This window comes from Typopeltis vanoorti, chromosome 4 (assembly GCF_054136105.1).
Source record: "Typopeltis vanoorti isolate ZY-2024b chromosome 4, IOZ_Tvanoo_1.0, whole genome shotgun sequence".
Classification (NCBI taxonomy): domain Eukaryota; kingdom Metazoa; phylum Arthropoda; class Arachnida; order Uropygi; family Thelyphonidae; genus Typopeltis; species Typopeltis vanoorti.
Window position 1 is genome coordinate 81,136,238 of NC_143552.1, and position 26,104 is coordinate 81,162,341.

General features: G+C 35.1%; 1 protein-coding gene across 1 annotated transcript in view; it reads left to right on the top strand.

Annotated features, from left to right (window-relative positions):
- The window catches only part of LOC150107444 (uncharacterized), a 526,289-nt gene that overhangs the window by 450,851 nt on the left and 49,334 nt on the right, over positions 1 to 26,104 (top strand). Inside the window, exons 14-16 of the mRNA XM_090392100.1 lie at positions 3,869 to 4,087; positions 10,238 to 10,771; positions 17,704 to 18,177. Of these exons, the coding sequence (XP_090248226.1) occupies positions 3,869 to 4,087; positions 10,238 to 10,771; positions 17,704 to 18,177 (1,227 nt within the window). The remainder of the gene's footprint in view (positions 1 to 3,868; positions 4,088 to 10,237; positions 10,772 to 17,703; positions 18,178 to 26,104) is intronic.

The following is a 26,104-nucleotide window of genomic DNA, read 5'->3' on the forward strand; positions in this document are numbered from 1 at the left end:
TGACCAACTTCTCCAGTACTTTGACAAACAACTCCTGAAATGCTGATCAGTCAATAATTTGCTACATCAGTCTTGGAGCCTCCTTTACACAATCGAATTATTTTCTCCTCTTTCCATCCCCTTGAGACTAACCCAGAGCCAAGACTTAGTTTAAACAATGGCCAAAGGCACTGCTAATTCCCTAGCACCTCACAAAACTCGAGCTAGTGTACCATCTAATCCCTTAACGTTGATTCACATCAAGATTCTGTAATATGCTATGCACCTTCAGTTCATTTACCTCAATTTCCATAATAAGCCTTTGCCTCTCTTGTTACTGCAATATCTACTTGGATGATATACTCTTGCAAAGTGTTTGCTTAGTAATTCTACTATTTCACCTGATTCATTTACCTCCCTACCACTGGCATTCATTGAAATCATTCTGCCATGAACAGTCTTCCTTTTACTTTCAACATACTGAAAAAACTCTTTGGATTATCTTTGGCCTGCACCTTTCATATTCTCCTTTTGCTTTTCTTACCACACTAGTTACCTTTCTGGCCTGTGCTTTGTACTGGTTATCTTTCTCATTGAATTCCCTCCATAAATTTTTCTTTTATTATAGCTTCAGTTTAATGATGGTTTTCATCCATTTAATTCCCAATTGATTTATTCTCTTGACTCTTAAGTATACAATCTGCTATTACTTCCCTCAACACTCCTTCACCACTTCTCATACACTATCGACATCCAGCCCTCGCAGTTTCACATGCCATGGTGGCAATGATCCAAGCAATCTCCTGAGTTTGTCATACCTCTCAGCCATGTAATTACACATATACCTCTTAACTGAAAATTCCACACATTTAGCCACCTCCCAGATCAAGACTGTATAATCACTCTTGCCTGCTGGTGGCAATATGGTTATATTGGTTATTAGAAACAAATTCTCTGATGCAATTACTATATCTAGCACGCTCAATCCCCTAGTACATTCCATCATATGCTGCCCCAGGTAATTATTCATTAGTAATTGATTGTGCCATCTCCTCTGTATAGTGTATGTTCCCATAGTTGCAGCCCCCCCCCCCATAATAATTACCTGCCCTCTACTCATTGAGCTTATCTGCCTAGTGCATACTATCCCCATCATCATTTATATTTGGTCTCTATAGAAGCATCCAACTGTATATTTTGTTTTGCTGGCTCCAAATGTGCTATTTTCACTGGCCTGCAGTTGAACTTCTACTCTCTTTGATTGCAATCCATTGGCTATCATCAATAATACTCGTCTCTCCCCATTCTTTTCTCTATATCCTCCCTGAACATACTATATCCTTAACATTCTGTCGCACTAGCTATGGTTATTGGAATTAGTGAGACTTTGTTAACTGAGTCTCACTAATCCCAATAATCATTAGTTAGGATGAACTATCCAATACCAAAAACTCCTGCTCCTTGTTCTGAAATGCTCCTGGTATTAGTGTACACAGAGTGCAAAAAAACCCTTAGGCCCCACTGCTGTCCTGACACTTTATACTAACTATAGCTATAACTATATTCATCCCCATTTGTTGCAGTTTGTGTAACAGAGTTCCATGTGGTTATCCTGTCAAGTGCCTTTGCATAATTTAGTGGTATCATCTTATAGCCATTCCCCTTTATCCAACTCAGCAGTCACTCTCGTATAAAAAGTTAATAGATTACTAAGACAAGACTGACCCTTCACAAAGTCATGCTGTCTCTCATATAGTATCATATTCTTATCCATTCATGAATGCTCTTTATAGCCAACTTTTCAATTACTTTTACCACTATTTTTGAGATACTGATTAGTCTATAATTTTCTACTAAGATCCTCCTTTATGCAAAAGATGAAAGGGGGGGGTGAAGCAATGAAGCATGTATCTATCCACCCCTGGGACAAATAAATGTGGATGCAGGAATGACTGTGAGGAAATAGCCATCTTCAGGATAGATGAGTGTGAGTATAGGAACAATTCTGAAGAGCTGAATACCGTTTCCCAGGTTATGAATCTGAATGGGTGATGACATTTTGTAAGGCATGTGGATGACATGCTCAGCAAATTAGCACAATGAGTGCAAGCCAAGCAATTATGATAGGAGACTTCAACTATGGGAATATAGATGAGAAGGAGAAAAGGGCACATGGCATAATGGAAATGAAATCTATGCAGTTACTAAGGAATAATTATTTAAAAATGCACATTGTGGTGGGGACCAAGGGTTTGAGTGTGTTGAATCTGGTAATACCATTAGATTTAACCATAACTACAGTGGCAACTCTACCTCGGTATCATGTTAATGGATAGTGCTGGTCTCCTGTAATGTCTTTTTACTCCGTGGCATATTCATATAAATAATAATAATTATTATTATTGATATTATCATTTTGCCCTCTTTCCACTCTCTTTGGACTTTGCCAGAGCTGAGACTTAAACAGCCTAGTCAAAGCCATCACCAGTTGCTCTGCACATTCTCATAAAACATGAGCTGATGTCCCATCCATTCCTCCTGTGTTGTTTGCATTCAGATTCTGCAATACACTAAGCACCTTCAATTCTTCAAACTCTGTTCTCACATCAGTCTCTCTGTCACCCCCTGCCATAGCAATATCTTCATTTGGATGATATATCCTTGCAAAGCGGTCACTCAGAAGCTCAACAATGCCATATGCCTCTGTCACATCTTTAATATAAGGTATCCTTCCATAGTTTTAAACTGTTCCCACTTAACTAATTGTTGCTATTTGTGAACTGTGACAAACTGTTCTGAAGTATAACAGGTATATTCAGTGTTCTGAAGATACCTGTTATAAAATCAGTAACTAAGTAAATAAATATATTATTTATTTTCTTATTATTGTCTTGTGTTGTGAATTAAAATCATTAAAAAAAAAAAAAACTCAACATGAACTGCAACAAATAAGCCTTCCTACTTGTATAAATGGATTGTGGATAGGAGATTAATAATAATGTAAACTTAATCGTGTAGTGCTGTCATAGTAGTATGACACCTCCCCCCTGAGGAGACATATCAAGAAATTGATGATGATGATGATGATGAGTTTCTAGTGATTTCTTGTTACTTGAGAAAGACTGATTCAACTCTAATGTAACTGTCTTGTGTTGTGAATTAAAATCATTAAAAAAAAAAAAAAAACTCAACATGAACTGCAACAAATAAGCCTTCCTACTTGTATAAATGGTTTGTGGATTGTGGATAGGAGATTAATAATAATTAAAACTTAATCGTGTAGTGCAGTCATAGTAGTATGACACCCCCCCCCACCCTTGAGGATACATATCAAGAAATTGATGATGATGAGTTTCTAGTGATTTTTTGTTACTTGAGAAAGACTGATTCAACTCTAATGTAACTAGTCTTAGGTCAGAATGAGGGCTCTGCTTTCTATGGAGATAGAAGCTTTATTTTGACCTTAGACTAGCTTAGACTAGCTTCTTACTTGATTCATTAGAAGCCATATGAGCTTCAGAAAAGTTGACATTTTTAGGCCAATATTTTGTCAATCCAGCTGGCATCTTGTTTAATTAGTCTAATTTTTTGTCACTCATGTCAGTAGAAAGGCCCAATACAGTTTCTAGTATTTACATAATTTTTAAGCTGTTCTGTTTAAATGTTTCTCATCTTTATTATTTTATAGTTATTATTATTGTTGCTTTAGGCTTTGAAATTGGTATCTTATCCAGCTCATTGTAAATCTTTCCCCTGCTTTTTTTTTTTTTCCAAAAAAAAAAAAAACTAATTATTATTCTGATAATAAATAAATATCGGGTACAGCACTGAGATTTATCACATAACTTTGAAAAATAAGAAACTTTATCTGATTGGTTTTTATGAATAGAGTGAAAACTCTGGAGTACCAGGAGATGGTGTTCCCCTTGAAAGACAGCAGTCTAATGACTCCTTCTTAAAACAGTTAGGTCTAGGACCAAGCCATGCTGCAACAACTGAACTACCAGTTTCTGTAGCTGAGGTGATTAATTCCGTAACAAAGAGAAAATCATCTGACTCAAGTGGTGAAGATTCAGCACGAAAACGATCCAGTCAACCTTTGCCACATGTAAGCATTTGTTTTCAATATATATATATATATATATATATATATATTTTTTTTTTTTTTTTTTGCATTTGATATCATCAGTTGTATGTTTAGATTTTTTATTAGAATAAAATAATAAAAATATATTACTGTTTTGTTGGAACGTAGTTATAAGTTGTAAAAATGCTTAAAATATTTCAAGTATACCCACTAGTACATTTTTTGGTTTTAGCCAAGATAGAATGCAGTTTGGTCAGCTAATCTCCCAAATTACTAGTTCATCTTTTAGAAGTGAAGATTGGGATTGGCTAGTCAATCAAAACCCTTGTAGATTCTCTCTACTTTCATTATAGACTGTATAGTTCTTTCTTCCCAGCTCTGTAGCTTTAACCTTGAAACAACTCCAGGCTGATGACTTACATCTGAAGTATATACACTGTTTGTAAAGAAGTCAACAGACACCCCCTTTGGGCAAGGTTCATTGTTCCATGTTACCAGTATATCTTTGCACCACCTTCAGTAGTGCAGTGAGTGTTATGTCATGACATTTCTTTAATTTATTCTTTATTGTGTTCGCCTACTTATATCACTTATCTCATTCACAGTTAAATCTATCCACACAATTTGGCCGATTCTTAGAAAGATTAAGTATATTAAATAAATTGACAAAGGGTAGACTTCTGAATAGAGTCCGATCCTCAGCAGTAACGGTCTAGAGTCACTCCTATTCAGGTTCTGGCAATATTTATTTGATCAAGCTGCACCAACCAGATCCCTAGGTCAGAAATTCCTCTTAACCAAGGAGTAACCCTCAGAAAATATACTAAGTAAATCAATCTGTTAGTTATTCTTTATCTCAATCTTATCTATCTCTCTTAAAATACTTCACTCCCGCTCAGATTCAAATGTTAGCAAGCTGTGCATTGGATTCAAATCAAGGCACAAAACAGGTTAAGATAATCAAGCTACATTTATTAGATTCCAAAGATTACGCATTTACAATAAAAAACACTCAATAGGAATAGAGTTATCCCAAGTTATAAGATTAGACATAACAACTGTAATTCACATATCATAAGAATAGGCTCATTTCACTACACAAAATTCTAGCTAGCATCCTTTAAATATGTTTACTATCTTACACATATTCTTAAAACATTCACATTGATAATTCTATAGATCATTACTCATAGTAATGATCTATGGGGGGGGGGGGAACACGTTTTATATCTCGTATCTCTAGCACCCTCTTTCACCCAAAACTTTCTGCCCAATGCTTTCTTTTTTGTGCCTGGCTCCTATTTTCATTCCTATCTTCCTGGAATACTTTGTACACGTGCCGCGTCTTCCCAGAAAACACTGTGCGTGTGCCGTTCGCACGTAAGCAATTTGCCGTCGTCTGTACAATTCATTCGAAGTTGTCGTTAATGGACTTTGATCCTTCGTTATTATGCTCTAACATATATCTTATAGAGAAACTTCTTACATTATAATCTTTTTACAAATAAATGACATCCTCCACCTTTAATTAATATTACAAAATTTGTATTAGTATAATTCTTTAAACAAAATTGGTATCTTCACTTATTTACATGCATTTTCATTGTTGTTTTAGTTAAATTTGTTGGATCTTGAAACAAAATTAATTTTCCAAGGAAATCCTTTCATTCAAGATCCAACAAGAGTGTGTACAGTGGGGGCATGGAAACTTGGAAAGCTGTATTATGAAGTGACGAATCACACTACACCCTCTGCTGATGCTCTCAAGTCAGTGCAACTGAGTTCAGTGAAATTGCTGTGAGAAGGGAACTGAGGGAGTTCGAAAGAGGTGATAGGATGTTATGTTGCAGACCTATCTGTTTGGCAAACTGGGCCCTCCCAGGTCAATAGACAGTAATACCATACTGAGATAGAAGCATGGGGAGTCGACTGCAATTGCTACCCACAGTGGACGACCCACCACACTCACTAAATGTGAGTGACCATAGGGTGCCAACATGTTCAATGTGGAGTTTAAAGGGAGATGGTAAATCCCGATTTCAATCCGGGTATGAAACTCGGATCGAAATCCATTGAATCCATAGAGTTTCATGCCAAAAAAACTATTGGTGAGCCCAAGTATAAGTGATCACTTGGGTAGTACAACACCAGGGCAACTCCAAGCAAAACGGGATTTACCATGTCCCTTTAAACTTAACTTATGTCGCTGGTAAAATAGCCTTTTGGCTTATTATAGTAATAATAACAATATAGGAGTACACCAGTTCAGCAATTCTATAGTAGAGGTATATGTAAGTTCGGTTCACTTAAAACCTTGATATTCCAGGTCTACCTACTCACTGATGAGACCTCAAAAAAGGTTGAAACCCTGGGTAGTGACCTCTACTCATAATGTAAAACAGTATATATACATCTCTTAGGAGCTGTGTTTTACATTATAAGAGAATATTAAGGTTAGTGATGGAGCTTGCTCCACCTTTGCTTGGAGTTGCCCTGGTGTTGTACTACTCAAGTGATCACTTACACTTGGGCTCGCCGATAGTTTTTTCGGCATGAAACTCTATGGATTCGATGGATTTTGATCTGAGTTTCATACCCGGCTATAAAATAAAACGGGATTTACCATCTCCCTTTAAACTTAACTTATGTCGCCGGTAAAATAGCCTTTTGGCTTATTATGTTCAATGTGGAGTTCTGGGCATTGACTGGAACATGAATCTGCACAAAAACATTCAGAACCAAGGCTCACAACATGGGTTTTTATGGTAAGACCACAACATGCAGACCTCACATTACCCATACCAACATGCAGTTTCATCTTCAGTGGTGCAAACAGTGTGTACAGTGGGATGTGGAAGCTTGGAAAGCTGTGTTATGGAGTGACGAATCATGCTATACCTTCTAACAAGCAGATGAATGGGTGTGGCAGATGCCCAGTGAATGTCTTACGAGTGTGTAACCCCAACCATGTAATGGTGATGGTATGGTCCTGCTTTTCTTGAATTTGGCTTGGATCTCCGTTTGTGGTGCCATGAACATTGAACTCTGAGAGGTATCTGAACATTCTGGACAATCTACTGTGTGTGTGGTGTTTCTATGGAACTGACCATTGTTGCTTTCACCAAGACAATGCACCATGTCATATGGCTGCTGCTGTGGCTGTGTGATTTGTGGACATGAAGGTCACCACACTTGACTGGCCTCCACAGAGCCCTGAAGAAATCTGGGGCATCTTTACATGCCTACAGAAAGAATGGTCCTGAATTCCCATTGATTGCTATTGTATGCTTGTGGAAAACATGCCCTGTAGGATTGCTGCAGTCATCTCAGTGAAAGGAAGTTCTACATCTTATTAAGGTTGGTCCCATGGCTGTTTGCTCCTCATGCTATGGTGTCTGTTGATTTCTTCAAAAGCAGTGTATATCTGTTGCTCAGTACAGTCAGTTCTGACCATAGCAAGCACCATTATAACAAACTAAATTACTTTAACAAACTACTGAAAAATCTTCATCAAAAATCCTATAAACAGTGGGAATGTTCTATCCACCCTACAACAATTCAGGATCTCTTTACATGCCTATAGAAAGAATAGTCCAAAATTCCCATTGTTTGCTATCGTATACTTGTGGAAATATGCCCAAGATTGGATTGCTGCAGTCCTTTCAGTGAAAGTAGGTCCTACATCTTATTGAGGTGGAGCCAATGGCTGCTCCTCACACTATGGTGTCCGTTGGCTTCTTTTCAGGCAGTGCATATCTGTTGCTCAGTACAGTCAGTTATAACAAGCACCATTATAACAAACTAAATTACTCTAACAAACTACTGAAAAATCTTCATCAAAAATCCTATAAGCAGTGGGAGTGTTCTAATGGAAATTCACTTTTGTACTCTATAGCACGCTATTTCTGCAGTTCATATGAGTTTGTCATTGGAGTTAGCTCTATGTGATTCCATTTACACCATATAATTTTAACAGTCAGTTAAAGGCCAAAGAGAGAGGGAGGAGGGGAAGGGAGAGAAAAAGTTAGAAACACTTAAATTAAGACATTTGCTCACACTTGTCACACATGAGATTACAAATAACACTAATAAGACCATGGCACTATTCAAACCTGTACAATTGTACTGCCTTTAACGTAAAGTACTTTAAACGGCTGTTTGTCTAACAAGCAATTAGAGAAGGCTTGCTAAATAACTCATTCACATTTTGGCAACTTAAAGAATGATTTAACATTGAAATGTAAAAAGCAAAAGAATTTCATAAAAGAAAATAACTGTGATAAGTAAACTAGACAAAAAAAAAAAAAAGGAAGCTTCAGTTAAAATCTAAAACTTTGACGTAGTGCAGTGTAGGTAAATTAAAAGTAGGCCCAAAAATCAAAGTGATTTGCATAAGAGATGGAGCAATTTCATCTACTGTTAATTGTTTTAAGTAATGACTCAGTCATTTGATGGGCACATGGAAAATAGCTATTATTGGGAGGGAGTTTTTGAGCGAGTCCACAGATGTTAGTGAGGTAAAGTAAGCGAGTCTGAGAATGTACAAAAAATGCCTAAGTTAGTACCGCTGATAACAAACCAGAATGGGATACTTAATATAAAGCATAAGGATATCTGTGGGCCAAGGGTTATTTGCACTTTATGTACACTAATGCCAGGAACATTCCACAAGGGGAGGAGTTTTTGACACTGGTTAGTTCCTCTTGGCCAAAAGTTATTGGCATTAGTGAGAACTAACAGATGATATAGTTAGTGAGGTAGAATGTAAACAGTATAGTATTTTCAGGGAGGATAGAGGGAAAGAAATGGGCGAGAGGTATTGTTAATGATAGCCGATGAACTGCAGACAAAAAAGCAGAAGGTCAGTGAAAATAGTACATTGCATTTGAGGCCATCTGATGTGAGATAGAGGCCAACAGGAGAAAAATATGGCAAATAAGCTCAATGAGTGGAGGACAAATAATTATTATGGGTGGGGGACTTCAACTATGGGTATATATGGGAGGAAGGAAATGGAATTTATGAGAGTGCTAGATCTGCTAATTGCATCAGAGGATTTGTTTGTCTGTAACTAAAAGAACCACATTGCTGCCAATAGGTAAGAGTAATCATGTAGTCTTGATCTGGGAAGTGGCTAAATGTCTAGAAATTTTCAGTAGGTGTGGAAAAGTCTCACAAATTTCTTAATTTATTATTGAATAGAGCCTGTGTAGCTCAGTGGATGTGGCATTTGCACACCACGGCGCTTGGCCGCACGAAGGAAGACTTGGTTTCGAGTCTAGTCAGCAACTAGAGGAAATTTTTCTAAGCCTTTTTTCGACCAGTTCCCGAGTTAGTCAATCTCTGGCACAGGCAAGCGGGTTTTTCGTCCCGTAAACTCAAGAAAATCAACCGTAGAACCCACATTATTTCAGACATTAAATATATCGTGTTAGGGTTAGGGACCACAAGATGGCGGCGCATTTGAGCCTCTCTCTTCACTGTGTACTGCTTAATTAGTGATAGCCTTGGGCCATCTATCTCTGATTGGTGCCAGTGGAGATTGAACTGCCCACTCAGTCTCCGAAAGTTAGATAGGGCTAAATGGCCTCATCTACTCCCCGTATATGGGAATAAAAAGTCGTTAGCTTATTTTTTATTTTTTTATTTTTTATTTTTTTATTTTTTCTTGTTAAAATTATTTTTACTAGAACCATAACATAATTAGCCCACAACACTCTATATCATGTACGTGCAAGGGTGAAAAATTTTATACTAATAAAAATATATAAGTTAAATCCATTTTATGTAATTATCTTACTTTCCTGTGAATTTATGCATATTTCTAATTGGAAAATAGTGTTAGCAATGACTGGTCCTTATCCTGAACAAAAATTCATCAGATATTTACCATTATTATTAGTGATGGTCTTATCCATATTTTTTTTTTATAAATGAATGCTGATCATGTAACCATGAAAGAAAGGATATAAGTGTTTATGTTGAATGCTATTTCTACTCCTTTTCCATGATCACTATCTCGAATATAACATCTTGTATTCACTTCTTTGTTCAGTTAAAATAAAAATTCTCAATTTTTATTTTAAATTAGTCAAGTTCTCTAAGTTAGTTATTTATCATTTTGCTTAATTTATTTGTGTGCTTATACCTATTTCATATGTATAATTTCAGGCTCATCTTGCTGGGCAAAATCCAATGCTAGCTTCTATGCTGTCACAGATACCCAGAACAGCTCCATCAGTTCCAACCAGCATTGCTAATGCTATATCTCAACTTCCTCAAGAAAGGCTTCCAAAAAATTTGGAAAAAAAGCTGGTTCATACACCTTGTACTGGCACTATAACTAGTAGTACTGGTTCCTCCTCTAACAGTCAGTATGCATATGTGCCAAGTCAAGGAAATACACGCAGTCTTTCAGTTACATCTTTACAACAAGAAATTGTTAACTCGGACTCACGTGGGCATATATCTCTTTCACAGCCAACTTCTTCGGGAAGCTCTTATCCTTCACAAGGTTTTCCAAATAAAATATTAATTGGTGAGAGAAGCCCATCAGTTAATTTGCAAAATGCAAATACATGTGGACAGTATGGTCAGATTACATCCCCATTGTCATTACCATCAGTAGTTTGTGGTAATGATAGTTCTGCACCTTCAGAATCATCACAATTACCTGACCCACTTTTGTCAGAAATTTTAGATCAGGTTTGTATATGTAGTTTTTTTTGTTTTTTTTTTTTTTTTTTTTTTTTTTTTTTTTCATATATATAAATTTGCAGGGTTTTTAAATCTTGTCTCCTATTTTATCCATTTTATATTGTATCATAATTGCATTTAGTTATTAATGAAATATCAATGAAAGTGATCTGGGTATCAATACAGACTAACTTCAAAATGTGCTCAAACCATAAAATGTTAAGACAGTGTTACATAATTTAGCTGGATGTTGCATAATTTTTCCTGTTCTCAGACTGTTGCTTGTACAGTTGCATGTTTATATACTCTTAATTGTTCATTTTAAACATATCAAAATTAGAGGCCTGTGTACAATGAAGTTTACTTACGCTTTAACTTAAGTAAACTTCATTTTATACTGTTTTTATTCGCATATATAACATTTTTCATAATTTTCAGACTGATTCTAGCTAATTGTTAATATCAATTTAACATCAGGCATTCAGAATACAGTCACTACTGAAACAAGATATAATTTATCCATGGCTGCTTACACATAAAAAATAACTTCCCAGTTTTGTCAAAAGTTTGACTGTTATGAGAAAATGAATTATAACTTTTTTGCATTGTGAAAAGTATGAGGTCTTGAAGTTTTCCATCTTCTCTACCCTTGCTTTTGCCAAGTTGCATAATGTCACACAATATTAATGATCAATATAGATGATAGCTAATGCTGATTAGTTGTCACTAGTTCCTCTATTCGTTTCTTAATTTATGTGTAAATGCTCATGTTAATGAATAATAATAATAGATTATTTATACTGAAAAACTATTCATAAAATGTGCCTAGTATATCATAAGATATCTTCAGCATAAAAAATTTGGAATAAATATAATTCATCAATCTTCTGAGATTAGGACAGTGTATTATGTATAAGTAGTGGAATAAAACTTCAGTTTTCTATATACAGTCTTTTTATAAGGAGTTTCCTGTTCTTATGAAGGACTGTGGTCTTCTTCTTTTATAGAACTCTGTGTATGTATATGGAGAGGTTTTATATTCCTTGTTCAGTTGAAGATTTTCAGATTAGTTAAAGTTAAATGAACCGTAGATATCCATAAACACCATGGAGGGAGCTTTATTGGATTCAGTGCACATCCTAGAAATGAAAGCATTTGAAAGTGATTATTGAAATAGGGTAACATATTAATCATGGTTAAACATTAATTGACTAAAGTTAAGTATAGTACAGAAATTAAATGGTCCCTTATCAACATCTGTCTATCACAAACCTTCCTTTTCAGTTGATATATTCATCACATTTCTGTTCATAATTCCTCATGGAAGTATGGTATTATTAAATGCCTCTTTTCAAGAGCTCATATCAACTATTCATTATTCTACTTCAGAAAGAAATTTTCACTATCAAAGAAATTGCCATTCTAAATGATTACGATGCATGCTGAAATAATAGAGAAAATTATCAACCAATTTCATCTATAATAAGAGATGACTTGCATAGAATCTTGATCCCTTACATTAAATGTATTTATTATTATTATTATTAAGAGAGACCTCCACGGAGTCAGAGACTCATTGAGCGAGGCTATATGCTACATGCACCAGCTGTCATACTTGTTTTTGTATTCATTCACTTTGTTTGCACACAAAACAACCAATGACAATCCATTCCACTCTATGAGAGAAAAATCTAAATCTCACTCCCTTCTTGTCAGCATTCATTCTCAGCTTCCAAGGATGCTCCCTCTTCCCTTCTACACCCTCCATAAAATGAAAAATTCCATCAACTGAAATCCTGTATGACCCTTTCAGAAGTTTTTTAAGTCTCAATCATATCACCCATCTTTCTCCTGTTTGCTAGTGTCTGCAGTCTACAAATTCTCATCCTGTCTTCATAATTAGTATTTCCACAATCCTGATATCATTTTTAACACTCTCCTTTGCACTCTCTCCACTATATCAGAATCACAATGGAAACCAGGAGACCAGATCTGCATGCAATAGTCCAACTGAGATCTTATCAAGGCCTTGTAAAGAAGCAAAATGACATCCTTATCTTTACATGTTGAAGTACATTTCAGCATTGCAATTATCCTTTGAGTTGTATTTGCAATCTTTGCTACATGGTCCCTAAACTTCAACTTCCTATCTACTAACAATCCAAGATCCCTAGCCTGATCAGTATCAGGCCAAAATAATCTAGCATAATCCCACCAATATAATATGAAGTTGGATATCTAATCATACCAAAGTGCATGACTTAACATTTACTGATATCCATTTTCATATTCATTCTTTCTTTTATTAGATTGCATCTCTCATATCTTAAAGAAGTTTATTATCTCTATCACATTCAAGCCTAATAATTCTATCAGCACTTTATCATCTCCAAAGATAAAATTCAACCTTTACTGCTACTTGGAGTATATTCAGTCTCATGCAATTACTGGTTATTCTGTTTCAGACAAACTGGCTGTGTGTGTCTAAACACATCTCTGAACATTAGTTGTATATTGGTTTCCAAGAAATGTAACAAATCAGGTCTAGTCAAATATGGGATTCCAAGTACTAGCCAGAATCATCTGCGATGATACCATATTATTACCCAGACATTCTTGTAAATATGAACTTCTTTTTAAAGAAAATGCTGAAGTCCTTCTATATTGCTCTAATCTCAATCTTAATGATGGATTCTTCATACTAAAACTCTGAGAAATTATTATTATTATTATTAAGAACTATACTTCTTATATGTAAGTAGCTTTCTTTCATACACACATAAACCTCATTAGATCCTAATAGTGTCATTTTAAACCTGGCTATTGTACATGAATGCATACAAGAAAAGATTCCATTTACCATGTACTTTCATTGTTGGATGATTTTTATATTACTCACTGTGAAATGTTATGCTGAATTAGATTCACTATATGCGTGTACCTAAATATCTGTACATTTAGTTAATTAAATGTTTAACATTGTGATTAATCTTAGGCACTTTATTCCCACAAGATATATAACCTCACCGTACAATCATTGCCTAAATTCAAACTATTTTTCTTAGAAGAAAACTATTTACCAACAATTAACTGGCCTGGCAATGGATATTCCCCCCCCCCCCTTTCACCTTCTTGTGCTGACCTATTTATGGAGGATCTCGAAAATAAAATTCTATCTCAAATAAATCCTGAACAAGTCCTGTGTAGCTCAGTGGAAGTGGCGCTTGCGTCCTCTGTGCTTGGCCGCTTGAAGTTAGACCTAGGTTCTAGTCTAGTCGCTGACTGGAGGAACTTTTTCTAAGCCTATCTTCGACCGGTTCCCGAGTTAGTCGATCTCTGGCACAGGCAAGCGGGTTTTTCCTCCCGGAAACTCGGGTTTTTCCTCCCGGAAACTCAAGAAAATCGACCGTAGTACCCACATTATTTCAGACAGTGACATATCTTGTTAGGGTTAGGTACCAAGAGATGGCGGCACTTGTTTGCCAGCCTCTTCATCGGCGGCTGCTATAATTAGTGATAGACATGGGCCAGCTATCTCTGATTGGCTACCATTGGAGATTGAACTGCCCACATAGTCTCCAAAAGCTGGATAGGGTATAAAGGCCTTGCCTACTCCCTATTAGGGAATAAAAGGCATTAGTTGATTTTGATGATTTTTTGATAAATCCTAAACCAATGATTTGATGGAGATGTGTAGATGATATCTTCATTATATGGAACCACAACAAAGATGACCTAATTGATTTTCTCAATAAAATCAACTCCTTTCACCATTCTATTAAATTTATTCTAGAACTTGAAAAAGACAAACAACTACCGTTCTTAGACATCTTAATTAAGAAGCAAGTTAATGGCCTTATGAACCTATCAATCTACAGGAAATCTACGAATACAGGATGTTATTTACATTTCAGCTCCTCACACTACATTTCTCACAAACTCAGCATAGTACACATGCTAAAGAAAAGAGCTGTCTGCATTACAACAGATGATAAGGACCTCCAAGATGAATTAACATTGATATCTAATAACCTCGCCTTGAATGGCTACCCACGAAGACTCGTCAACAAAATCCTTTTCTCGGAGCCACCACAAAGAGAACGAGAAAACACTCAATATATTACAACAATCACCATTCCGTATGTGAACAGTATCTCTAACAAGCTCGCTAATCTCCTCAAACCACACAAAATATGAGTGACATTTAAACCTATAGAAACAATTCGTAAACTACTACGATCTCCAAAAGATACTCATCCTTTCTATAAGTATGCTGGAGTCTACAATATCCCATGCTCGTGTGGTTCAAGTTACATTGGCCAGACTTCGAGAAGCCTTGAAATTAGACAGAAGGAACACAGTTATGTTAAAAACAACAGACAAGACATATGAGGCCTGTCATCACATTTCTCCATAACAAACCACATCATTGAGTGGAACAAAAGTTGTACCCCTTACATAGAAGAAGACTCCCACTCTCAAATGTTTAAAGAAGCAGCCACAGTCGCACGCACTACAGATAACCTTAACAGGAACCAAGGTTTAATACTTCTAGAGATATGGAAAACCCTAATTAGATCTCTGAACACACAAGAAATGAACTTTAATGCTAACTATAGAACGTTCTTCCTTAGCAACAACTAGTAAATCATGTACACGCAATACATGTATTATTCACATTCAATGCTATTTTAGTTTGTAACTATAATTTTTAGAATTTACAGTTAAGATCTATTTTGTGATATGTTTTAACCACAGTGCTTATACCTGATGATGCCAACAGCTTAAGTTTGGTAAACTAGTCGGTATTAAAATACTTATCTGTTTACACTTGATCAATGTTCCCAAATAGTTATTTACATTAGTTCTGTGATCAAGAAAATACACGCTCATTATGAATGATTAATCTGTTATCCTATTTCAATGAATTCCCTTTATTCACAAATCAGAATGGATGAAATTCTACTAGAGTGACAATGTCTTTCTTATCTTGATAACAATAGACTCAAGGACAAATACACTGGTTTCATACCAAGTGGGTGAGTTTTTGAACATGCAACAATCAGAACAGTCACTCAAAAGGTTTGTTTAAATTTTGTTGATTAGACATGCCACTAAAGAAATTTCATGATTATTTACAACACAGAAAAAAAACTTGGTTATTTTCAACACAGAAAAAATTATAATAATAATTTTATTCCAATATTTTGCCTAACAGTCAACAAAAAAGATAACAAAATTATTATATCCCATACCTAAAATTAAGCAAGTTAATAGAGAACCATTAGATTACTCCAAAACAGCAGTAGTTCCCTATGTCAGCGGAGTATTTGAAGGGATTAAAAAAGTACATTGAAATAGCTTTTGTTCATAAGACATTACCACATCCCATAGCAAGCTCATTATAACAAACTACATGGCAGTCCTGAGTAATGCATGCTAGCAGCAGCACTGGTTGTTTATAAGAAACTTGCTATAGTAAACTCTTCACTATAACAGACTGCAATAACTTGCTTGATATGTTGTCATGCATGTTCTGGTTTGTGTACAAACAGTGATCAGGTGATGACTAGCTGCCATTGTTGAGAATGTGTGGCTGTACATTGTGATTTATGTATTCTTTGGTCATTTGAATTTGCAATAATATCAATTGATTTATTATACATGTATTATTTTGTGTTATACACAAAATCAGAAAGCCAAGAGAGTTTTATGATATTGAGATTAGAGTAAATTACTCTCTGAGTATCTCTGATAACCTGAAATTGCTGCATGTCAGGATAATTTAATCAATTATGAAAATGTAGTACATTATGCCCAAATTTAATAACTTATATACATAATATATATGCTATCTGATCAAACTATCCAGACACCGACTCATCCCAACTCTCCCTCTAACATGAAAGGCTTTAATATCCTTTGCTGCTATAACAGCCTTTGATCTTCTGGGAAAACTTTCCACTAGATTTTGGTACGTTGCTATGATAATTCCCTTCCCTTCTTCCAGAAGACCATTAGTGAGGTCAGTCGCTAATATCATGCAGTTTGGCCTGGCTTGCAGTCAGCATTCCAGTTCAGGTTCAATGGGATTGAGATCAAGGTTCTGTGCAGGCCAATTTCTTCAATACCCATCTCATCAAACTGTTCCTGCACAGACCTGATTTTGTGGATGGGACACTGTCATTGATACAGGAAAGGGCTTTTACCAAACATTTTGCCTAAATTTGGAAACACAGAATTGTCTAAAAATGTCATTATAAGCTACAGCGTTAAAATTCCTTGTCACTGGAACTAGATGGTGGCCAGGGCCATGAAAAAGTAGCCAAACCACGATGCCTCTTCTACTAAATTTCACAGATGGTATAATGCATTTGGGCAGGTAGCATTCTCCTGGCATCTGCCAAACCCGAGTATCTGTTGAACTGCTAGGTGTTGAAGCATGGTTCATCACTCCAAGGAATACATTTCCACTACTCCAGAGTCCAAACAGCAAGCTTTACACCATTCCACCCAACACTTGGCATTGCCCTTTGCTGATGTTAGGCTTTCATGTAACTGAGCAGTTTTGGTGCTGATGATGCTTGCAGAGAAATTTTTTCATGCCACATGCCTCAGTATGTGGTAGTCCTGCTCTGTTATTTTGTGTAGCCTACCAGTTTGTGATTGTCCTGTTTTGCAAACTGGGTTGTTGCAAAGGTGACATCCTATGATTGCCCCATGAAAAGGCACTTTAGTTAACATTTTTCTATGAAGATTGCAAGACTGTGTGCTTTATTTTATACCTATATAATAATATATAGCCATATCCACTACTACAGAAGAGTATCCACATATTTTGATCAGATAGTGTGTGTGTGTGTGTGTGTGTGTGTGTGTGTGTGTGTGTGTGGATGATGATAATTTATGTTTGTTTCTAATAGTATAATCTTATTTTAAAGGTGTGGAGTATGGAACAAGAAATGAATATTGAAACTTCATCCACTGATAGCTCTGACTTTCTGAAATTATTTGAGGAAATACCAGAGCCTCCAACTTCTACTTCTCACACTGTGGTTTCAGTAGGACAAGATATTAATGAAAAGATGGCAATTAATGCTATACAACGACAACTTATGAGTTTTGAGGTCCCTACTAGTTCATCATCTTATACACAGCCAGTAGCAACGGCATCTCAGCTGTCTCCAAGTTCCTTGCCAGTATTTCAGTCATCTAGCCATTTTCAGTCAGCTCCACCAGCATACACTGCCACTACAATGATATCTTCACAGAGGCCACGTCTACCTATGACTCACCCATCATCTACAGCAGCGATGGCATCCAGTAACCAACAGTTAGTATCCATGGGAACTGTACCACGAGCTAGTCCACAGCCGTTTGCTTCTGCTGTGAATATATCAACTCTGACACCTCAGGTTAAAAAGTTTAATATTTATTTCTCTGATATTTTTTTAATAGTGTATGTAATTAAAAATTCTAATACTCATGTACTTCTCAATAATGAATGTTATTTTAATGATGTTGAATATAATACTTATTTTTGTATTAATCATCTCTTCATAGCTATGCAGTTTTCTCTCAGACTTCAGTTTAAGCACTTGCCTCTTAAAATTTAATTGCCACCTTTCATTATCTTTTTATATAACTTTGACACATGAAAGGTTGAGCCGATTGCTACATTAATGCTGTGAGTGGACTAGGGAATTTTTTTAAAATTAATTTTATAATTTTTTTGTATTTTATTGATTTTTATGTAGTCCAGAAACCCCTTGCTCTAGAGACCAAACATGAAACTTTTTCAAGCCTCTTCAAGCCTTCGATAAACAGGACTCTTGTATTGCACCAAACAGTGAAATTCATCTTCCACCTAAAGACACTTGTAAATATCCATATCTACAGTGTGAATTCAAATCTGCAGCCTGTTGGTTAATTGCTATCCACTGAGCCGGACAGGCCAGCATCAGATTAATACAGAAATGTCTGATTCTAACAGAAATATGCATTTTAATAATTTATTTTGATACATTTAAATCTCTTTTACTTTAAATGTATCAAAATAAATTATTGAGATTTTAGCTGGATTAGGGAATTGTAGTTAGCAAAATATGTTTAAATAAAACTACATGTACATATATGATAAAACATTATAATGCTTTATTTAATGATAAGTTAAAGTGATGCTGTTTTAATTTTACTTCTAGAATAATGAATGAATATAACTACAACTTAAATTTAAAAAAATGTAGTCTCAACTACATTACAAACCTACTTCCTTCAGTTATGTATATGATAGTGGCTTGCATATAGTCCTTTACAGGACAGAGTGCAAGGTTGAAAAGCTGCAGAAACGTCAAAAGATTAGTTGAACTGAGAAGAGAAAAAAAAGCAAGAGATCCGAGGTAAAAAAAAGATCATATGAATAAAGAGATAGAGAGAGAGAGAGTGTAATGAGATCTTTCAATTATCAGAACAGCAAATTGCCTTCTCGATGTAGTTGGATAAACAGTAGATTATTATATTGTTTTTGTTATACTGTATTGTGTATCATGACAGTGATGTATAGAATAATAACTGGGAAGAGGAAAAAAGCAGGAAGTTTGAGGTAAAAAAAAAAAAAGAAAAAGATGATATGAATAAATAAGAGAAAAACTGGTAAGGAGATAATTTTTTTTATGATGATTCTATAATTGAAAGATCTCATTATTGGAAAGCATTATTGGAAGAAGCAAAAAAGAAGAGTGAGAAGATGAAGCTTGTAAGTCTGTTGCCACTCTGTGATTAGAGGCAAACTGACAAGAAAAACGATGATAGCTAATGAATCAACACGCAGATTGTGCAGAAGTAACAATTAGAGCTTTGTGGTCCTATGGCTTGAGTTTGATGGATGGAAAGATTTGTACAATGCTGATGGACTACACTCAAATAGATTTGGAGTTTAGGTGTCTGGAGATAGCTTTATTCACTGAGAGTGTGGAAGTGCAAAGTTAGGAAAACTAAAGCAATTAAGGCAGAATCAGATGAGTGTGTGTGTGTGTGTGTGTGTGTGAAGGTACTCATGAAACAAATGAGTGCAAATGAATGAAAAATGCAGAATCTAGTTTCTCAGACAACAATATCAAATGGGGTGGTCAATTCAGAATGTAAAATTGGTTGGGTGTGTAAGCAGATGCTACTGTTCTATATACTAATGCTAGAAGTATCAGAAATAAGAGGGAGGAGTTTTTGGCATTGGTTGCATTAACCAATGCCAAAAACTTCTCCCTCTCTCACTAGTGCCTGTAACTTTTGGTATGGTTGAAGGCATTAGTGAGACTTAGCTAACAGCAGATGACATCATAGTTACAGCAATAGAATGTGATGGGTTTAGTATATTCAGGGAGGATATAGTAGACAGGGGTGGAATATTACTGATGATAACAGATAAATTGCAGCCAACAAGAGTAGGCATCAATTGCAAAAATGGCAATTCTTCTGAGTTGATCTGTCATGAGATGGAGGCCAATAGGACAAAATATAAAATTGGTTGTTGTTATAGACTAGGAGTGATATGGAAGACATGCATCAACAGATTAGCACTAGTGCAGATGAGTTATTTTTATGGGATCTTCAGCTTTGGAGACATAGACTGGAAGGAAGAAACATCACATTACAGGAAGGAAATGGAATTCATTCACTTACTGAGAGATAATTACTTGAAGCAGGATGTGATGGAAGCGACTTGAGGTAAGAGAGTGTTGTATTTGGTTTATAGGATCAGAAGACATGTCCATAACTAAGGTTATAATATAAAATTGCCTCCAGTTGGGGAAAGTGATCATTTGGTCTTGACTTGGAAGGTAGCAAAACGTGGAATTTTCAGTTAAGAAGAGATAATATATATATGAACTACAAGTCAGGTAATGATGACAAGCTTAAAAGACAGTGCCATGGCATAATAATCTGCAAGGGAAGGATGTGCACAGTGCATGGGGGAATCGTTAAGGGATATCAAAACAGTATCAGACTGTATACCCAACATCAGGAGGGTAAATCAGGTAGGGGTTAGATCGATGAGTAATATCATTAAGCATAGGCTGCAAAAAAAAGAGAAGGGGTGAAAAAAAATGTTGCACACTGCATATAAGTAAGAAAGTAACCAGCATGGTAAGGAAGGCAAAATCAGAGTATGAGAAGAAATCAGCTGAAAAGAAAAATTCCGAAAAGTTCTTTCATGATGTGGTGAGTAGGAGGAAGAATGACTATGGAAGGATAACTATAATGAGTGCTGATATTAGAGAGGTGACAGAGGCATGTGGCATTGTTGAGCTACTGAGTGACCACTTTGCAAAAGTATATTATTCAAGTGAGGATATTGCTATGGCAGAGGTGACAGGGACTAATGTGAAAATAGAGGTTGGTGAATTGGAGGTACTTAGAACATTTCAGAATCTCGATGCAGTTACAGCTGCGGGATAATTGGGATATCAGCTCCCATTTTACAAGAATATGGAAAAGAAGGAACTGGCAAAGCATTTGACTAGGCTGTTTAATTTAGGTCTCATCTCTTGCAAAGTCCAAAGAGAGTGAAAGGAGGGCAAAATAATTGCTTTGCATGAAGGAGGTTCTAAGTCTGTAGTAGTAAATTATACACTAATCACTACCTCAGGAGTGGTGGTAAACTTTTTATAATAGTGACAGCTGAATTGGATAAAGGGAATGGCTATGCGATGATACCACTAGATTTTGAAACAGTGTTTGAGAGGATATCGCATGGAATTCTGTTATACAAACTGCAACAAATGGGGTTGGATATGAAACTAGTGATATGGATAAAGGGGTGGCTGATGGACAGATATCAAACAACAGAGTATAGAAGAGCATAATCCAGGAGAAATCAGGTGGCTAGTGGTGTGTCACAAAGCCCTGTGCTTGGAACATTGCTGTTTAATTTGTACATAAATGATATAAGAACTAATCTGAAGGGAGATATTCAGTTGTTTGTGGATGATGCAAAGTTGGATAATATCATAGTTAATCACAGTGATGTAGGGAGCATGCAGTTTGATTTAAATAGGTTGACAGTATGGGCAAAACTTAATGGATGTCATTTTAATGTAGAAAGTGTCAAGTTATGCATTTTGGGATAAAGATTACAAGTCATGTGCCATATTGAAGAAACTGTACTCCAGGAAATTGATGAAGCTGGGGATTTGGGGACAGTAGTAGATAGAGAGCTGCAGTTTAGAAGGAATATTGCTAAAGGTAGCTCACAGGATTACTTGGTTGTTGAAGAACACATAACAAGCAGAGATAAGGGAGTTATCATTCTTCTTTATAAGGCCTTGATACGACCATATCTGGATTACCGTTCTACTGTTCTTAGGTCTGATCACCTGGGATACTTGGGAATGACGAAACGATGGAGGGGATCCAGAGGTGAGTGGTCTGTGGAATTCTCCCTGGGAGGATAAATTGTGGGTTGCAAAAGTTGATTGATAGTTGAAAAAGAGTGGATATGGTAGAAATATTTAAGTTACTTAAAAGATTGTATAGAATTAATAAGAGTGTTAGGACTAGATGTTTTGCTTTTAGAGTGGTGAATGAATGGAATGGGTTGCCAAAGTCAGTTTTGAGTTCTTTGTCTGTTAATGGATTCAAGGTTAGGTATGATAATACTGTGTGGATAGCATGGGTCTCCCACTCTAAGTCTTTGTACTTCAAGGAGGTGCCTGTGCAATAATAATAATTTTTTTTTTGTAATAAATTGAGTTTGTACCTATATACATATCTAATAAATAAAAAAAAAAGTCTCATATATATATATATATATATATATATATATATATATATATATAGATAAGTAAGCCAAGTACTGAGCAATCAAGGTTAGCTACAATTTTGAAATTGCTAGTTTACTGACTTTTTTTTAATCTAATTTTTAACACTGATTATCTCCTGCTTTCTCAGTAATTGGCTCAGTTTTTTGCATATGAGATGTTTCTTATTTAGTTATCAGGTATTTTATAGATGAAATAGATAAACCAGTCAAGGAATAACTGATGAAATCTCAGAGATCTTTTCAAATGGTGTCTGCAAGAATGTTTTCTTGCTTCTATTATTGATTTGCTTAAATTTCAGAATGTCTTAACAAATAAAACAAAAATGGAAGTTAAGTACTTGCATCTGAATTATATCCCAATCCTATTTAATTGGTGATTAGTTAATATTATACATGTGCATTTTTAGGTGAAATATTGAGACACTCAAGGAATTTGGTTGAATGAAATCTCACTGATAACCACTACAAGTGAGAGAGAGAGTTTTTTTTTTTTTTTTTTTTTTAATAAACTATGCTTCCATTTTGGTTTGATTGTGTAAAATTGTCAGAGTACCTTAAGCAACATATATTTCAAATATTGTCAGTCTTCCTTTCATTTTGGTCCAGTTATGGAATCTTTAACATTGCAAGAAACATGTGCATGTTCCAGATTTGATCAAATTCACTTATATAACGTCACCTGCAGAGTTGTTTCCAAAGGTTATCTGATAGGGCTAAAATTCTCAGCAGAGCTTAAACAATCTAAGAAATAACTATATATGAATTTTGTTAGAATCAACTGAACAATACATGAATCCTTGTTGAAATGTCTGAAAAGGAAGCACACACATCAAACTCCTTGTTTTTAGTTCAGTTAAATAAGTTGAATTTCCTTGAGTACCTTCAGTATTATAAGAAACCATTGTATGCCACTCTTTGAAAGTGATTGAACAATGCAACCTTTTGAAAGTGGAGGGGAAATGAGAAGAAGAAAATTCTTATTTTCTAACTGGCTGTAAGTTTTTTTTATTAATTGGATTTAATACTTCAGATTTGACAGTGAATGTCTTGTAGATTATCTGTATTAAACAAAAGTGGCAGATTGATTTCCAGTTCCAACTTAGAGCTGGAGATGCAAGAGATTAAATTAATGGAGCTATTATTCCTAGTCTCTGCTTTGGCACCGGGTTTATTTTCTATGATAAAACTGATATTCATTTGGTTTTCTTGTAAATTCAATTGCTGAATTTATTCTTGAAGACAGGTTGGTTGTCTTCAATTATTATATTTTTGTGTTTATTTCATCATCACTTTCTTTGTTTTTGTGGGGATTTGATGTGTCACAATCTCTTTTTGCCATAAGACTGTAATTTTAATAATAATAATAATAATATGGAAATAAAAGTTTCTCTGACTGAACAGACATTGATTAAATATGGCACTTTGTAATCTTTGCTAAAAATTTGATTTTGACCTTCATATTAAGGTCATCTGGAGTACACACACACAAACAAGCTACATCACAATATGCATAGTGTACCAAAATATCACTAATTGGGTCAACTATTAGTCCAACTAGTGTGACCTCTCGTATTAAAAATAAAAAATAATAAATATCAAAGCGTTTAGAGTTCCTAATTGTTTTATATAGCTGGAAATCCATTTCACATTAAAGTAATCCCATTTTGATTCATGCACGTGCACACCACACACTAGTATATGAAATCAGTTTCCGTCATATTTTACTTCTTATGGCTCTACAACCAGACCAAATCAAGCCTTGTCCTCCTGGATTTGTTATCTCCAACCCTGTCTGTCCAAAACTTTACTTCTCCAGTTTGGGCATTGTAATAAGATGATGCTCTCCTGGCTAATTGTGCCTATCCATCTTGGTCTAGGTTTTACTGTTTGTCTTCTTAAAAATGCTGTCATTTTCCATATGAAAAACATGTCATGCCCACTGTAGCTTTTTGAACTTGTTTTTACCAGATATTCCTGGTTTTTTTTATAAAGTTGATATAACTCCTGATTGTATCTGATCCTCCAGAGACCGTTATCATATAAGTCAAATATTTTTCTAAGGATTTTCCTTTCAAAAGCTGAAATCAAATTCTCCACTCTTGCTCTAAATATCCAGGTTTCACATCCATAGATCCAAATGGTTGTTACTGGATGGTCACATAAATACTGCAGCATTTATGATTACGTAATTATTATAAGGTATTTATATCCAAATACCTTATAATTTGTAGCGCTGCATGTGCTAGCCTAGCGTGATGTATTTGGTTTAATAAATTAAAACAACATAAAACATAACTTAAGTAATTTTAATTGGCATGAATAATTAAAACAAATATTTGACAAATCAGTGGGTTTATGAATTCTTGCATTATCCATGATAATCCAAGACGAATGTAAAGAAGGATTATCGCATATGATTTCAAAGAGTTCAAACATGAAAGTATTAAAATTTTCAGCATCGCATGTACTATTTTCAATTGTAAAATATCCTTGACTTAATGCAAAATGTCCTTAATTTATTGCAAATGCTATATTTAGGGTTTTTAGTTTCTAATTTAATAAATAACATTCATTTTGCATTATTCAAAAATAGATTGTTTAATAACGAAAAGAGCCGCAATTATTCATTCAAAGAGCCATATGCGGCTCGGGAGCCGCAGGTTGCCGACCCCTGGTCTAGAGTATTGAAGTTGGGAATTGCTGGAGATCCGTAGTTCATTTAATTGGGACCTGCTTGAAACAGAAGTGTTATGTTTCAATCCACATCCTTTCGATTTTTAGGCCATCATTATTGTTGAGGTTAGGGTAGTTGATTAGAATTTCACAGGCATCTTTAGATTTGCATTCATAGCAGATAGCAGGTTTTAATATGTTAAAATAAGTTCCTTTCCATTCAGATCTGTGAAGAACATTTAGAGCATGATTAGAAAGGCCTGATTTACCATAATTATTAAATTTGGTATGTTGTGTTCCTTTTTTCGGATTAGAATTGACATACTATTTTATCTCTCTCTCTCTCTCTCTCTCTCTCTCTATATATATATATATATATATATATATATATATAACAATTTACAGGACTGGATTCATTCCACTCCTCTGGAGTGATTTAGTTTGTTATTTTTTAATAAATGTCTTGTTAATGTCACAACCATTTTTCTTTATTGTATTATATGTGTTTTCTAATTGTTCATAGAATTCAATGCTATCAATGTTCTTTTTCTTTTGCCTGGAGCATATAATCCAATTATTGGATTATATGCTCTAGGATTATATGAAGTAATCTGTTTATTGTTAAGTATTCTCTAAGAATATGTATACAAATAATAGTTCTATAATAAATACAAAACAAGGACAGATTGGAGAAATTAACCCAAGGCATTAGACAAGGTGACTTATTAAGTCTGACCTTATTGAACTTAATAATGGATATAATAATAAAAGAAGTAAACAAAAATGGAAAAGTGTGGAATACAAATGAAAAGAATAATTGTATATGTCGATGATATAATCTTAGTAGCAGA